This window comes from Musca autumnalis, unplaced genomic scaffold (assembly GCF_047663935.1).
Source record: "Musca autumnalis isolate F117 unplaced genomic scaffold, ASM4766393v1 scaffold_1, whole genome shotgun sequence".
NCBI lineage: Eukaryota > Metazoa > Arthropoda > Insecta > Diptera > Muscidae > Musca > Musca autumnalis.
Genome location: NW_027411644.1, coordinates 66,380,146 through 66,397,422, shown reverse-complemented (window position 1 = coordinate 66,397,422; position 17,277 = coordinate 66,380,146). Strand labels below are relative to the sequence as shown.

General features: G+C 34.9%; 1 protein-coding gene across 3 annotated transcripts in view; it reads right to left on the bottom strand.

The window, feature by feature from the left end:
• Positions 1–17,277, bottom strand: part of SNF4Agamma (SNF4/AMP-activated protein kinase gamma subunit) — a 501,567-nt gene that overhangs the window by 460,826 nt on the left and 23,464 nt on the right. The window contains exons 1-3 of one of the 3 annotated variants that reach the window (XM_073979982.1): positions 9,024–9,131; positions 8,592–8,814; positions 1,259–1,409 (exon numbers count right to left, since the gene is read on the bottom strand). In XM_073979982.1, the coding sequence (XP_073836083.1) occupies positions 1,259–1,385 (127 nt within the window). In that variant the 5' untranslated portion in view covers positions 1,386–1,409; positions 8,592–8,814; positions 9,024–9,131. Of the gene's footprint in view, positions 1–1,258; positions 1,410–8,591; positions 8,815–9,023; positions 9,132–17,277 lie in introns of those variants that run through there. The other 2 variants (XM_073979993.1, XM_073979972.1) reach the window with 2 other exon arrangements.

Here is a 17,277-nt window from a genome sequence, read left to right as displayed (position 1 = left end):
ATTCGTCCGAGGATAGCCTTTCAAAATCTTCGTCTATTGAATTGAGGGTGGTCTTTAAAACTTCGAAAATTGGCTAGACTAGGCGGCCCACAAATCTTGGCCTTGAGGATGACCTCGACGATTGGCTTTAGAATGGTTTTTAAAAATGCTCGATTATTCGCCGGATTGATTTTTTTCTTTTAAAAATCCCCAACTAGTGGTCTGAGGATAAAAATTCTCCACTATTGGCCTGAGGATGGACTTTGAAATTTATTTTAAAGAATACCAAACTATTGACCTGAATAAAGGCTATCATATCGACTAGTGGCCTCATGATGGCCTTAAAAACCCCCGACAATTGATCATCGACTATTAGACAGAGGATGACCTTTAATATTTTTTTAATCCACGATTCTTTGTTTGTAGACGACCTCGACTATTGGTCTCAGGATGGTCTTTAAAGACCATAAACTATAGGCTATTTAAGAAATTATTAAAAAAGTCGTGAACTTTGGCCTGAGGATGGATTTTAAAATTTCTTTTAAAAATCCCCAACTATTGACCTGTGGATAGTCATTAAAATCCTCGACTATTGGTCCGACGATGGTCTTTCAAAATCCTCGACTATTAGTACGAGTATGACCTTTAACAAATTCTTCAAAAATCCTCCACTATTGGCGTCAGGATGGTCTTTAAAACCCCTCGCCCATTGACCCGAGCATGGTTTTTTAAAATGCTTGACTATTGGTCTCAGGATGGCCGTCAAAATTCCTCGACTATTAGCTAGAGGATGACCTTAAAAATACACGATTCATGGTCTGAGAATGAACTAGACTATTGTGTTTACAAATCCTCCGCTATTGGCCAGGAGCTTTAAAAAAAGCTCGACTATTGGTCTCAGGATGGCCTTTAAAAATCCTCGATTATTAGCCAGAGGGTGGCTTTTAAAAATTCTTCACCTGGGGATGGTCATTAAAAATTATTTTGGCCTGAGGGTGGACTTTGAAATTTCTTTAAAAAGTCCCCAACTATTGACCTGAGAATGGTCTTTAAAAATCCTCGACTATTGGCCTGAGGATGGTCTATAAAAATCATCGGCTCCTGGTTTGGGGCTGAAATTGATGGTCTTCAAAAAGGAATGCCAACTCATCCTTTATGGACAGGAAGATCTTCTAAAAAATATTTTTTCAAATGCCTATTTAGTGTCTGAATATCCTTAAAAATTGATTAAAATTATCCTTAAAAATACGACTGTTTGTTTGCCATTTTCAATACTTACATGTGGGCATTAGACGAAATCGTCCCAATGTTGTTTCTGGTGGTCCCTGGGGTGTTGAGGTGACGCGAAAGCGACCACGTCTAGCGGCGGCTACCTCCTCGTAGCCTCCACCACCGGTATTCGGCATTTTGTTAACGTTAAATTTTACTCACTGCAAAAGAAGAAGAATAAAAACATCAAAATTAATAAAGCAATAATATCAAAAGAAAGAATAAAAAAAAGAATAAAATAAAAACATCCAAAAAATGTGGTCAAAGGTCAAAGAAACATTGCCATGGTTTACACAAAACATGTTAATGTCCTGAAATCATGCAATCGAAACGAAAAATAACCAAGCAACCAGACCGAACCAAAAAAAGTTGCCACACACTCACAAAAACCCTAGACATCGACAATATTAAACATGGCCCCTAAGCAGCAGACACTACATAACCTCATCTTAAATGCAATCATTGGAATGCGATAAGCCCATCAGCCTTAAATTGCATTTTCCTCTTTTTCGCGCCTGCTGCAACATTTCAGTTTAACCTTAGTGTCTATTTAAACTTTTGCCATGTCCATGACATCGAGGACTTGGATGTCACAGCTACCATGATAGTTATTCTTGCATATTTTTTGCCTACTCTTTACTATGATGTCACCATTATCCTTTTTGAGCGGACCACACAAACTCCCACAGAAGGATGATGACTATGACAACAACGTTTAAGGTTTTTTTTTTTCAAATTGGCCACCTACTATTTTGATGGCCCTAATGATGGATTACAGCAGGAGCAGTGGCTGCGGCTAGTTTTTCTGCATATTCCACAAATATCCTTGAGTGGCCATATGACACGATAAATGGCTCGCTTTCATTTCCATTTTCCAAACAATTTGACATTCGTTTAGATAAAATTGATTGATGTATCAATTGACCGGATTGGAAAATATTTTGCATCAAAGGATAGGGGATAAGAGTGCAGAACATGTTCAGATCTTCTATGACGAAGGAAACCTTATTCGATGAAGAAGACATTCAGATTTATTTGGGAAGAATAGCATTTTTTAAGTGGACGATTCTCAAGTCTTTTATGAAAACGTTAGCCTTTAAGTTTTCGATGGGAAGTACGGACTTCACACTTAGACCTTGGTGTTATTCTATGGTATATAAGACTTTCAGATATTCTGTGTGAACTAGACTTTCTGGTTGTCGTTTGAAGAGCATAACTTTAGACATTTTATTGCAAGAAGATCATGAGGTCGCCTTTGGGAAGAATATCTCCCGTTTTTATGTGGAAGATGAACAAGTCTTCTATGAATACGATGATCTTTAGGTCTTCGATAAAGAAGACCTGCTAATCTTTGACCTCCAAGACTTATATGAAGAAGGTCTACCTTGACGAAGGGTAGCTTTACATCGTCAATAAAGAAGAAGACCATCAATTCTAATCGTTTTCCCTGAGAAGGATACCTCCAGGACTTTTATAAAAATACTACCTTCAGATCTTCTGTATGAAAAAGCCCTTTAAGAGCTTTCGGGTTTCTTGTATCTTATGGGAGGAAGACCTTCAGGTCTTCAATAAAAAAAATGCAAAGTCATCCATGGGAGAAGAAAACTTCCTTTATCCGAAAAAGGCCTCCAAGTATTTTATGGAAATAGAGAGCTTCCGGTTTTCGATGGGAAGAAGATCTCGAGATCTGCCTTTCCATTGGTAGTTCTATAAAAGATCTCTAAAAATCCACGACTATAGGCCTGAGAATGATTTTAAAATCTTTGACTATTGACATGAGGTTGGTCGCTAAATTCCATCGATTATTATCCAGAGGAGGGTCTTTGAAAAAACTCTACTATTAACCAGAGGGTGGTCTACACAAATCCTACACATTTGGCCTCCTGATTATTGCTCTTAAAATTCCTCTACTATGGCCTGAGGATGGTCTGCGAAAAATTATTGATGGTTTCTAAAATTAATGGTGGTTCTTCGACTATGAGCTGAGGATCTTCCTTAAAAAATCTTTTTTTAAAATCCCCCAATATTGGCCTGTAAAAATTTATTTAAAAATCCCGGACTCTTGCGCTAAGGATGGCCTTTAAAATAATTCGACTATTGACCTTAGGATGGTCTTTAAAAATCCTGGACCGTTAGCCTGAGAATGGTATTTAAAATGGTCTCTAAAATTCCTCGAATATTATCCTGAGGAAGGTCTTTAAAAAAGAACTCGTCTATTGACCTGATTAAATCCTACACTAAACAAATCCTACACTATTGCCTTGAGAATGGTTCTTAAAATTCCTCGAGCATAGTCCAAGGATGGTCTTCGAAAAAATCTTTAAAAATCCTCCAATATTGGCCAGAGGATGTCTTTAAAACTCCTCGACTATTGGCCTGACTGTGGTACTTAAAAATGCTCGTTTATTGCCTTGAGGATAGTCCTTAGAATCCTCAAAAAGTGGCCTGAGGATAAATTTTGCAAATTTCTCTAAAAATCCAAGACTATTGGCCTCAGGGTGGTCTTTAAAAAACTCAGTTGAGTTCACTGGCCTCAGGATTGTCTTTAAAACACCTTCTATATTGAGCTCAGGATGCTCTTCAAAAATCCTCCACTTTGCACCTGATAATAATCTTTACTGATATTCGACTTTTGGCCTGATGAAGGCCTTTAAAAAAGACTTTAAAATCGTCAAACAGTGGCCTGAGGATAGATTTTGCAAATTTCTCTAAAAATCCAAGACTATTGGCCTTAGGGTGGCTTTTAAAAAACTCAGTTAAGTTCATTGGCCCTTAGGATTGTTATTAAAAGTCCTTCTTTATTGGGCTCAGGATGCTCTTCAAAAATCCTCCACTTTGGACCTGAGGAAGGTCTTTAAAAATCCACGCTTATTGACCAGAGGATGGTCTTTAAAAATTATCGACTATTGGCCTGGGGATGGTCTTGAAAAATTCTTTAAAAACTATTGACAATAGACTTGTGAATTGTCTGTAAAAATCATCGACTAGTAACACGAATATGGTCTCGATTATTAGCCTGAGGATGATCTTTAAAACATTCTGTAAAAATCACAGACTATTGACTTGAGGATAGTCTTTAAAAGCCCTCGACTACTGGTCTGAGGATGGTCTTTAAAATCTTCGACTATTGGCCTAAAACGGTCTTCAAAGATCACCGGCTATTGAAATAAGGATTGTCTTTGAAAATCATTGACTATTGGCCTGAGGATGGTCTATAAAAATCCTCGACTATTGACTTGAGGATGGTCTTTGAAAAATTCTTAAAAAATCCTCGACTTGAGGATGATATTTGACAAATTCATTAAAAATAATCGATTATTATCCTGAGTATGATCTTTTAAAATCCCCGACTATTGGCCTGAGGATGCTCTTTAAAAAATTCTTTAAAAATCCTCCAGGATGGTCTTTAAAAATCCTTGACTGTTGTCCTTAGGATGATCTTTAAAAATCATCGACTATTGGCTATTGGCCTGAGGATAATCTTCGATGGTCCTTGAAAAAAAAACTTTACTATTGACCTCAACCCTGTTTTTAATACTCCATGAATATTGGCTTGTGGATGGTCTTCGACATAGTTTTAAATCCTCCACTCGGCTATTGGCCTGATAATTGTCTTTAATAATCCTCGACTATTGACCCGAGAATAGTCGACTATTGGTCTGAGAATGGACTTTCAATCAGATTCATTGAATATTGACCTCAGGATGATCTTCGAAAAATCTTTAAAAATCCTCCACTATTGGCCAGAGAATGGTCTTTAAAAATTCTCGGCTATTGACCTGAGGATGGGATTTGAAAAATTCTCGACTGTTGACCAAAACTCCTCGATTATTGGCCTGAGGATGCTCTTAGAAAAATTCTGTAAAATCCTCGACTATTGTTCTTTGAAAACTTGTTTAAAAGTCTCGACCATTTGCCTGAGGGTGGTCTTTAAAATCCACGACTATTGGCCCGAAGATGGTCTTTAAAAATCCTTGACAATTGGCCTGGGGATAGACTATACAAATTTGATTTGAAAAATTCTTGCAAATTCTCGACTGTTGACCAAAGCTCCTCGATTATTGGCCTGGGGATGATCTTCGAAAATTTTTGTAAAATCCTCGACTATTGTTCTTTGAAAACTTCTTTAAAAGCCTCGACCATTTGCCTGAGGATGATCTTTAAAAATTCCTAGACTATTGGCCCGAAGATGGTCTTTAAAAATCCTCGACTATTGATCCTTGACTATTGCCCTGAGAATAGAATATACAAATTTCTTTAGGAATCCTCGACTATTTGTCTGAGGATAAAAGGATAAAAATCCCCGACTATTGATCTGAGAATGGACTTTGAAAATCCTTCGCTATTGGCCTCAGGGTAGACTATCCAAATTTCTTTAAGAATCCTCGATTATTGGCCTGAGGATGTTCTTTAAAAATCCTGGACTATTGACCTGAAAATGGACTTTTTAAATCCTCGATTATAAGCCTGAGCACAGTCTTTACAAATCGTCGACTATTGGCCACACCTCCACTCGGCTATTGGCCTGAGGATGGTCTTTAAAAATGCCCGACTATTGACCTGAGGAGTCTTCGAAAAATTCTTTAAAATCCTCTACTATTAGTCAGATGATGGCCTTTGAAAACTTCTTTAAAATCCTCGAAAATTTACCTGAGGATGATCCTCAAAAATCCTCGACTATTGATTCTTGACTATTCGCCTGAGGATAGAATATACAAATTTCTTTAAGAATCCTCGATTATTGGCCTGAGGATATTCTTTAAAAAATCCTCGACTATTGACCTGAGAATGGACTTAATAAATAAATCTTCGACTACTGGCTTGAGGAGGAGGTTTGACTTCAATTATTGGTCTCAAGATAGTCTTTAAAAATCCTCGACCGTTGGAGTGAGGGTGGTCTTTAAAACTTCTCGAGGATGGTCTTTAAAAATTCCCCACTATTGACCTGACGATTATCTTTGTCTTTCTCGAATATTGGTCTGAGGATGATCTTTATAATTCGTCAAATATTAACCTCGACTATTGGCCTCGGGACGATCGTAAATACACCTCGACTGTTGGTATGCGGATGGTCTTCGAAAAATTCTTCAAAAATCCTCCACTGAGGATGACCTTATTAAGAAATCCACGACTATCGGTCTTAGTATGGTCTATGAAAATTTCTTTGAAACCGTTTGACTATTAATCGGAGGATTGTCTTTAAAATTTGACCCGAGGATTGTCTTCGAAAAATTCTTTAAAAATCCTCGACTATTGGCAAGAGGATGGTCTTCGAAAAAAATGTTAAAAAAATGCTTTGCTATTGACCTCGCGATGGACTTTAAAACTCCTCGACTATTAGCCTGAGGATGTTGTTTGAAGAATTCTTTAAAATCCTCGACTATTGGTCTGAGGTTGGTTTTTAAAATTCCTCGAATATTGGCCTGATGATGTTCTTCGAAAAATTCTTTAAAAATCCACGCCTATTGGCTTGAGGATGTTGTTTGAAAAAATCTTTAAAAATATCAGACTGTTGGCTAGAGAATGTTGCTTAAAAAATTCTTTAAAAATCCACGCCTATTGGCTTGAGGATGTTGTTTGAAAAAATCTTTAAAAATATCAGACTGTTGGCTAGAGAATGTTGCTTAAAAAATTCTTTAAAAATCCACGCCTATAAGGCTCAGGATGTTGTTTAAAAAATTCTTTAAAAATCAACGCATATTAGACTCAGGATGTTGTTTGAAAAATTCTTTAAAAATCAACGCATATTAGACTCAGGATGTTGTTTGAAAAATTCTTTAAAAATCCACGCCTATTAGGCTCAGGATGTTGTTTGAAAAATTCTTTAAAAATCCACGCCTATTAGGCTCAGGATGTTGTTTCAAAAATTCTTTAAAAATCCACGCCTATTAGGCTCAGGATGTTGTTTGAAAAATTCTTTAAAAATCCACGCCTATTAGGCTCAGGACGTTGTTTGAAAAATTCTTTAAAAATCCACTCCTATTGGCTTGAGGATGTTGTTTGAAAAATTCTTTAAAAATGTCAGACTATTGGCCAGAGGATGTTGTTTGAAAAATTCTTTAAAAATCCACGCCTATTGGCTTGAGGATGTTGTTTGAAAAATTCTTTAAAAATCCACGCCTATTGGCTTGAGGATGTTGCTTAAAAAATTCTTTAAAAAACCACGCCTATTGGCCTTAGAATGTTGTTTGAAAAATTCTTTAAAAATGTCAGACTGTTGGCCAGAGGATGTTTGAAAAATTCTTTAAAAATCCACGCCTATTGGCCTCAGGATGTTGTTTGAAAAATTCTTTAAAAATCCACGCCTATTGGCCTCAGGATGTTGTTTGAAAAATTCTTTAAAAATCCACGCCTATTAGGCTCAGGATGTTGTTTGAAAAATTCTTTAAAAATCCACGCCTATTAGGCTCAGGATGTTGTTTCAAAAATTCTTTAAAAATCCACGCCTATTAGGCTCAGGATGTTGTTTGAAAAATTCTTTAAAAATCCACGCCTATTAGGCTCAGGACGTTGTTTGAAAAATTCTTTAAAAATCCACTCCTATTGGCTTGAGGATGTTGTTTGAAAAATTCTTTAAAAATGTCAGACTATTGGCCCGAGGATGTTGTTTGAAAAATTCTTTAAAAATCCACGCCTATTGGCTTGAGGATGTTGTTTGAAAAATTCTTTAAAAATCCACGCCTATTGGCTTGAGGATGTTGCTTAAAAAATTCTTTAAAAAACCACGCCTATTGGCCTTAGAATGTTGTTTGAAAAATTCTTTAAAAATGTCAGACTGTTGGCCAGAGGATGTTTGAAAAATTCTTTAAAAATCCACGCCTATTGGCCTCAGGATGTTGTTTGAAAAATTCTTTAAAAAACCACGCCTATTGGCCTTAGAATGTTGTTTGAAAAATTCTTTAAAAATGTCAGACTGTTGGCCAGAGGATGTTTGAAAAATTCTTTAAAAATCCACGCCTATTGCCTTTAGGATGTTGTTTGAAAATTCTTTAAAAATCAACGCCTATTAGCCTCAGGATGTTGTTTGAAAAATCTTTAAAAATCCACCCCTATTGGCCTCAGGATGTTGTTTGAAAAATTCTTTAAAAATACACGCCTATTGGTCTCAGGATGTTGTTTAAAAAATTCTTTAAAAATCCACGCCTATTGGCCTCAGGATGTTGTTGGAAAAATTCTTTAAAAATCCACGTCTATTGGCCTCAGGATGTTGTTTGAAAAATTCTTTAAAAATCCACGCCTATTGGCCTCAGGATGTTGTTTGAAAAATTCTTTAAAAATCCACGCCTATTGGCCTTAAAACCTTTCCCTTTTTCCCGCAATGCCACACCATAATATTTACTTACCACCACAATATACTATAATAAACAATGCAGTCACTGCTGTAAATCCGATCGATAATAATTGCCAAAAAAGAAAGAAATACAATGGACGAACATAAAATTGTGTTTTTCACACACGTTACAAATTCGAAAATTTTATCAAAAGCCGGAAAATTGCAATTATAATTACAAAGGAAATTTTATTTTCAGATTTGTTATTTTTGTACACAATTCCAAAGAAATTTGACTAAACCAAATAAATTTCATATAATATATTTTCAATAATAGATAAATTGAGACACAGACACACAAAAGGGAAAATCCCCTTTTAAGACCACACACGACAATTTATTTTTATAATATTTTTGTTATTTGTCATAGGGCAACACAGAATTAGCAAAACGAAGAAATTCGCAAAATATAGAAAAATTCCACACCACACAAAATTAGCAATACCGAAAACAAATTTTTTCACCAAATTTCGACCACTCAAAACAGTGGATAATTGATTATTTTGACACCGCGTCGTCTTCGCGTACTTTCAGTGTTTTTCTTGTCAAAAGCGAGCGATTTTCTAAAAGGTTTATGCAATCTTTTTGTATGTTTCTCTTTTCTTTTTTTTTCCTACTCCTGCTGACTGTTTTGGTTGCTGGTAGTACTGCTGTTTATTCTTCTTCTTCATTGTTGCCTATTGCAGCAAAGAAAATTTTCTCCCAATTTCTCATTTGACAGAGAAAATAACAAACATAACAAAAGAAAAACAATTTTCTTTTCGCTTTTCCACCAAAAAAAAAAAACAACAAAAAATATATCGCGTGTTGATGGGAAATGTGCATGGATGAACTTTAAAAGTCAGGGCCTTTTCAATTGGGGCCTTAAAAAAGAGAGATTTTTTAGGACTTTTCAAACAACATTCTCTGGCCAATAGTCTGAAATTTTTAAAGAATTTTTCAAACAACATCCTCGGGACAATAGTCTGACATTTTTAAAGAATTTTTCAAACAACATCCTCGGGACAATAGTCTGACATTTTTAAAGAATTTTTCAAACAACATCCTCGGGACAATAGTCTGACATTTTTAAAGAATTTTTCAAACAACATCCTCTGGCCAATAGTCTGAAATTTTTAAAGAATTTTTCAAACAACATCCTCTGGCCAATAGTCTGACATTTTTAAAGAATATTTCAAGCAACATCCTCCGGCCAATAATCTGACATTTTTAAAGAATTTTTCAAACAACACCCTCGGGTCAATAGTCTGACATTTTTAAATAATTTTTCCCACAACATCCTCTGGCCAATAGTCTGGCATTTTTAAAGAATTTTTCAAACAACCTCCTGGGGCCAATAGTCTGACATTTTTAAAGAATTTTTCAAACAACATCCTCGGGCCAATAGTCTGGAATTTTTAAAGAATTTTTCAAACAACCTCCTGGGGGCCAATAGTCTGACATTTTTAAAGAATATTTCAAGCAACATCCTCCGGCCAATAATCTGACATTTTTAAAGAATTTTTCGAAAAACATCCTCGGGCCAATAGTCTGACATTTTTAAAGAATTTTTCAAAATAACATCCTCTGGTCAATAGTCTCACATTTTTAAAGAATTCTTCAAACAACATCCTCTGGCCAATAGTCTGACATTTTTAAAGAATTTTTCAAAGCACATCCTCTGGCCAAGAATCTGACATTTTTAAAGAATTTTTCAAAGAACATCCTCTGGCCAATAGTCTGGCATTTTTAAAGAATTTTACAAAAAACATCCTCGGGCCAATAGTCTGACATTTTTAAAAAATTTTACAAACAACATCCTCGGGCCAACAGTCTGACATTTTTAAAGAATTTTTCAAAAAACATCCTAGGACCAATAGTCTGACATTTTTAAAGAATTTTTCAAAAAACATCCTCGGGCCAATAGTCTGACATTTTTAAAGAATTTTACAAACAACATCCTCGGGCCAACAGTCTGACATTTTTAAAGAATTTTTCAAAAAACATCCTCGGGCCAATAGTCTGACATTTTTAAAGAATTTTACAAACAACATCCTCGGGCCAATAGTCTGGCATTTTTAAAGAATTTTACAAAAAACATCCTCGGGCCAATAGTCTGACATTTTTAAAAAATTTTACAAGCAACATCCTCAGGCCAACAGTCTGACATTTTTAAAGAATTTTTCAAAAAAACATCCTCGGGCCAACAGTCTGACATTTTTAAGAATTTTTCAAAAAACATCCTCGGCCCAATAGTCTGACATTTTTAAAGAATTTTACAAAAAACATCCTCTGACCAATAGTCTGACATTTTTAAAGAATTTTTGAAGCAACATCCTCGGGACAATAGTCTCACATTTTTAAAGAATTTTTCAAACAACATCCTCGGGCCAATAGTCTGAAAATTTTAAGAATTTTTCAAACAACATCCTCCGGCCAATAGTCTGACATTTTTAAAGAATTTTTCAAACAACATCCTCTGGCCAATAGTCTGACATTTTTAAAGAATTTTTCAAACAACATCCTCGGACCAATAGTCGACATTTTGAAAGAATTTTTCAAACAACATACTCCGGCCAATAGTCTGACATTTTTAAAAAATTTTTCAAACAACATCCTGTGGCCAATAGTCTGACATTGTTAAAGAATTATTCAAACAACATCCTCGGATCAATAGTCTGACATTTTTAAAGAATTTTTCAAACAACATCCTCTGACCAATAGTCCGACATTTTTTAAGAATTTTCCAAACAACATCCTCTGGCCAATAGTCTGACATTTTTAAAGAATTTTTCAAACAACATCCTCGAGCCAATTGTCTGACATTTTTAAGGAATTTTTCAAACAACATACTCCGGCCAATAGTCTGACATTTTTAAAAAATTTTTCAAACAACATCCTGTGGCCAATAGTCTGACATTGTTAAAGATTTATTCAAACAACATCCTCGGGACAATAGTCTGACATTTTTAAAGAAATTTTCAAACAACATCCTCGGGCCAATAGTCTGACATTTTTTAAAGAATTTTTCAAACAACATCCTCTGGCCAATAGTCTGAAATTTTTAAAGAATTTTTCAAACAACATCCTCGGGCCAATAGTCTGACATTTTTAAAGAATTTTTCAAACAACATCCTCTGGCCAATTGTCTGACATTTTTAAAGAATTTTTCAAACAATATCCTCGGGCTAATAGTCTGACATTTTTAAAGAGTTTTTCAAACAACATCCTGCGGCCAATATTCTGACATTTTTAAAGAATTTTTCAAACAATATCCTCGGGCTAATAGTCTCACATTTTTGAAGAATTTTTCAAACAACATCCTCGGGCCAATAGTCTGACATTTTAAAGAATTTTTTCCAACAACATCCTCTGGCCAAAAGTCTGACATTTTTAAAGAATTTTTCAAACAACATCCTCTGGCCAATAGTCTGACACTTTTAAAGAATTTTTCAAACAACATCCTCGGGCCAATAGTCTGACACTTTTAAAGAATTTTTCAAACAACATCCTTGGGCCAATAGTCTGACACTTTTAAAGAATTTTTCAAACAACATCCTCGGGCCAATAGTCTGACACTTTTAAAGAATTTTTCAAACAACATCCTTGGGCCAATAGTCTGACACTTTTAAATAATTTTTCAAACAACATCCTCGGGCCAATAGTCTGACACTTTTAAAGAATTTTTCAAACAACATCCTCTGGCCAATAGTCTGACACTTTTAAAGAAGTTTTCAAACAACATCCTCTGGCCAATGGTCTGACATTTTTAAAGAATTTTTCAAACAACATCCTCGGGCCAATAGTCTGACACTTTTAAAGAATTTTTCAAACAACATCCTCGGGCCAATAGTCTGACACTTTTAAAGAATTTTTCAAACAACATCCTTGGGCCAATAGTCTGACACTTTTAAATAATTTTTCAAACAACATCCTCGGGCCAATAGTCTGACACTTTTAAAGAATTTTTCAAACAACATCCTCGGGACAATAGTCTCACATTTTTAAAGAATTTTTCAAACAACATCCGCTGGCCAATAGTCTGACATTATTAAAGAATTTTTCAAACAACATCCGCTGGCCAATAGTCTGACATTTTTAAAGAATCTTTCAAACAACATCCTCTGGCAAATAGTCTGACATTTTTAAAGAATTTTTCAAACAACATCCTCAGGCCAATAGCCTGACATTTTTAAAGAATTTGTCAAAATAACATCCTCTGGTCAATAGTCTGACATTTTTAAAGAATTTTCCAACCAACATCCAATAGTCTGACATTTTTAAATAATTTGTCAAACAATATCCTCGGGCCAATAGTCTGACATTTTTAAAGAAATTTTCAAACAACATCCTCGGGCCAATAGTCTGACAATTTTAAAGAATTTTTCCAACAACATCCTCTGGCCAATAGTCTGACACTTTTAAAGAATTTTTCAAACAACATCCTCTGGCCAATAGTCTGACATTTTTAAAGAATTTTTCAAACAACATCCTCTGGCCAATAGTCTGACATTTTTAAAGAATTTTTCAAACAACATCCTCTGGCCAATAGTCTGACATTTTTAAAGAATTTTTCAAACAACATCCTCTGGCCAATAGTCTGACATTTTTAAAGAATTTTTCAAACAACATCCTCTGGCCAATAGTCTGACATTTTTAAAGAATTTTTCAAACAACATCCTCGGGCCAATAGTCTGAAATTTTTAAAGAATTTTTCAAACAACATCCTCGGGCCAATAGTCTGACATTTTTAAAGAATTTTTTCAAACAACATCCTCAGGCCAATAGTCTGACATTTTTAAAGAATTTTTCGAACAACATCCTCGGGCCAATAGTCTGACATTTTAAAGAATTTTTTCCAACAACATCCTCTGGCCAAAAGTCTGTCATTTTTAAAGAATTTTTCAAACAACATTCTCGGGCCAATATTCTCACATTTTTGAAGAATTTTTCAAACAACATCCTCTGGCCAATAGGGGCCCAGAGGAAATATCCTATTGCCGGCCATCCACCCCTGGGAATTTTCTCAGTTTTCTTGTTCCGATTCGATTGCAAATTGTTGTTGTTTTCGTGTCGGCCAAGTAAAAAAGAAAAACATTGGCAAAAACCGCATACTAAAAAAAGAGACATTCTCTCTCCCTCTCAGAGTTGGAGAAAATGCAATGTTTACATATTTTCCCGCTCTCTTAGTTAAATAAAAATATATTGGGTCTTTGGCCCCAAACATTTTGGGGAGCACAACAACTGTCATAATGGAAACAGAGAGCGTAATCTGAAGGAGATAGCGAACGCGCATTAACAACAAAATAAAATGCATGGAGTTAAGCCAGGGTTGCCATGAAAACTATCTGAAAATGGTGGTTCAAAAGAAATTGTGTGAAAGAAAAAGGACAATAATAATTTTTTTTTTATTAATTTCTTGTAGTTGAGGTGAATGATCGAATATGCCCTGTCGGACTTTTATTAACTAGTTAATAAAATGATTGATAAAAGGTCGATAATTTTTAGACTGACTAAAAACTGGCAATTGTCCATGTCTAGATAACTTTTCGACCAATATAAAGTTAGTCGAAAAGAGATTAACCACTCTGAAAACAGAAACATGTACATACCTTCTGCAAAGTATTTGTGTTTGTCGAAAAAATAAGGCACAAATGTATAAATAATTCGCACTTGCTTTTTCTTAATATTCTTCGTATAAATGCAGCATCCAGTTACAGAATACATTGTTGATGGACTGAACGTATTCGTACATATTACTCATATTAATTTGATCCAAAATCAAAAATGAATAGCATCTTTTGGGGTCCACGCTCATATAAAAATCATCGATGAAGATGCTAAAAAGATGACATGCCAGCTCACTTGCACGCATGATTGAATGGCATCTTTGGCATCGAACATTTTGCTGGGAAATTAAATCAGCCGACTTGGATCATTTACCTAATCAAGCCATTGAACTAATACAAATTGTGTCGATGAATGCATTCGGTATTTACTTGTCGCTAATTATATTTTAATAGAAATTTCAATTTTGTATGTCGTGGCAATCCCAATAGTCTCAGATACGTTCTCTCGCGTTATATTTGAGATAAGCATAGATGGGCTTTCTCGCACGCCAGCGTTGCTGTGGTTTGTTTCTCTTTTTCGTTGTAACAACATAAATAAACATTTATGGCTAGTTTTGTTATTGTTTTTTTTTAATAAAATCGTTTTTTGTAATGTTTAAGATGCCGCCAGTTTCTTAAAAATATTTAAAAAGTACAAAATTCTAACAAAAACGCTGTTTTAATTTTTCCCTTAAAACATATTTAAGAGTAATTTTGACCATCTATGGCAGAGCTGAGCAAAATCGAGAGAGAGGCAAATTTAAGGGAGAATTAATATTTAATTTTTCTTGGTGTTTCATTAATTATTTCAACATTTAAACGTTAATGTTGTCTAAAATAGTCCACAATGCAAATTATTAAAAAATATAAATAAAAAATTGCATAAACTTTTAATTGTTTATGGTTCACAAAAAACTAAGAGTATGTTTTATCAATTTGCCTGTGTGCTAGCACACAGGCGTGCTCACCCCTAATCTATGGAGATAAGCCAAAATCTCTTCAAACAAAATCTAAAAATGTTTGAGTTTGTAGCCGCAACTCTCGCAAAGAGGAAGAAAAGTCTAGTCAATTCGATGGATTAAAAAAAACAATATGCCGCAAAATATACTATGAAAATAAAAAGTTAATATAGTCATAAGCTCATACACACGCACATATGGACATATGCATATATTGCAGCAGATACTACATTGGCAGTTGTTTATATTAATAGATAGAAAAAGTTCACCAGTGGACCTTTTTCTATAGAAAAAGTTCACCAGTGGAAGTTTTCTACAGAAAAGGTGGACCAGTGGACCTTTTTCTATACAAAAAGTTCACCAGTGGAATTTTTTCTACAGAAAAGGTGGACCAGTGGACCTTTTTCTATAGAAAAAGTTCACCAATGGACCTTTTTCTATAGAAAAAGTGTACCAATGGACCTTTTTCTATAGAAAAAGTGTACCAATGGACCTTTTTCGATAGAAAAAGTTCACCAGTGGACCTTTTTCTATAGAAAAAGTTCACCAGTGGACCTTTTTCTATAGAAAAAAGTTCACCAGTGGACCTTTTTCTATAGAAAAAGTTCACCAGTGGACCTTTTTCTATAGAAAAAGTTCACCAGTGGACCTTTTTCTATAGAAAAAGTTCACCAGTGGACCTTTTTCTATAGAAAAAGTTCACCAGTGGACCTTTTTCTATAGAAAAAGTTCACCAGTGGACCTTTTTCTATAGAAAAAGTTCACCAGTGGACCTTTTTCTATAGAAAAAGTTCACCAGTGGACCTTTTTCTATAGAAAAAGTTCACCAGTGGACCTTTTTCTATAGAAAAAGTTCGCCAGTGGACCTTTTTCTATAGAAAAAGTTCACCAGTGGACCTTTTTCTATAGCAAAAGTTCACCAGTGGACCATTTTCTATAGAAAAAGTTCACCAGTGGACCTTTTTCTATAGAAAAACTTCACCAATGGACCTTTTTCTATAGAAAAAGTTCACCAATGGACCTTTTTCTATAGCAAAAGTTCACCAGTGGACATATTTCTATAGCAAAAGTTCACCAGTGGACCTTTTTCTATAGAAAAAGTTCACAAGTGGACCTTTTTATATAGAAAAAGTTCACCAATGGACCTTTTTCTATAGAAAAAGTGTACCAATGGACCTTTTTCGATAGAAAAAGTTCAGCAGTAGACCTTTTTCTATAGAAAAAGTTCGCCAGTGGACCTTTTTCTATAGAAAAAGTTCACCAGTGGACCTTTTTCTATAGAAAAAGTTCACCAGTGGACCTTTTTCTATAGAAAAAGTTCACCAGTGGACCTTTTTCTATAGAAAAAGTTCACCAGTGGACCTTTTTCTATAGAAAAAGTTCACCAGTGGACCTTTTTCTATAGAAAAAGTTCACCAGTGGACCTTTTTTCTATAGAAAAAGTTCACCAGTGGACCCTCTTCTATAGAAAAAGTTCACCAGTGGAACCTCTTCTATAGAAAAAGTTCACCAGTGGGCCTTTTTTCTGTAGAAAAAGTTCAAGTTCACCAGTAGACCTTTTTCTATAGAAAAAGTTCACCAGTGGAACTTTGCTGTAAAAAAAGTTCACCAGTGGACATTTTTCTATAGAAAAAGTTCGCCAGTGGACCTTTTTCTATAGAAAAAGTTCACCAGTGGACCTTTTTCTATAGCAAAAGTTCACCAGTGGACCATTTTCTATAGAAAAAGTTCACCAATGGGCATTTTTCTATAGAAAAACTTCACCAATGGACCTTTTTCTATAGAAAAAGTTCACCAATGGACCTTTTTCTATAGCAAAAGTTCACCAGTGGACATATTTCTATAGCAAAAGTTCACCAGTGGACCTTTTTCTATAGAAAAAGTTCACAAGTGGACCTTTTTATATAGAAAAAGTTCACCAATGGACCTTTTTCTATAGAAAAAGTGTACCAATGGACCTTTTTCGATAGAAAAAGTTCAGCAGTAGACCTTTTTCTATAGAAAAAGTTCACCAGTGGACCTTTTTCTATAGAAAAAGTTCACCAGTGGACCTTTTTTCTATAGAAAAAGTTCACCAGTGGACCCTCTTCTATAGAAAAAGTTCACCAGTGGAACCTCTTCTATAGAAAAAGTTCACCAGTGGGCCTTTTTT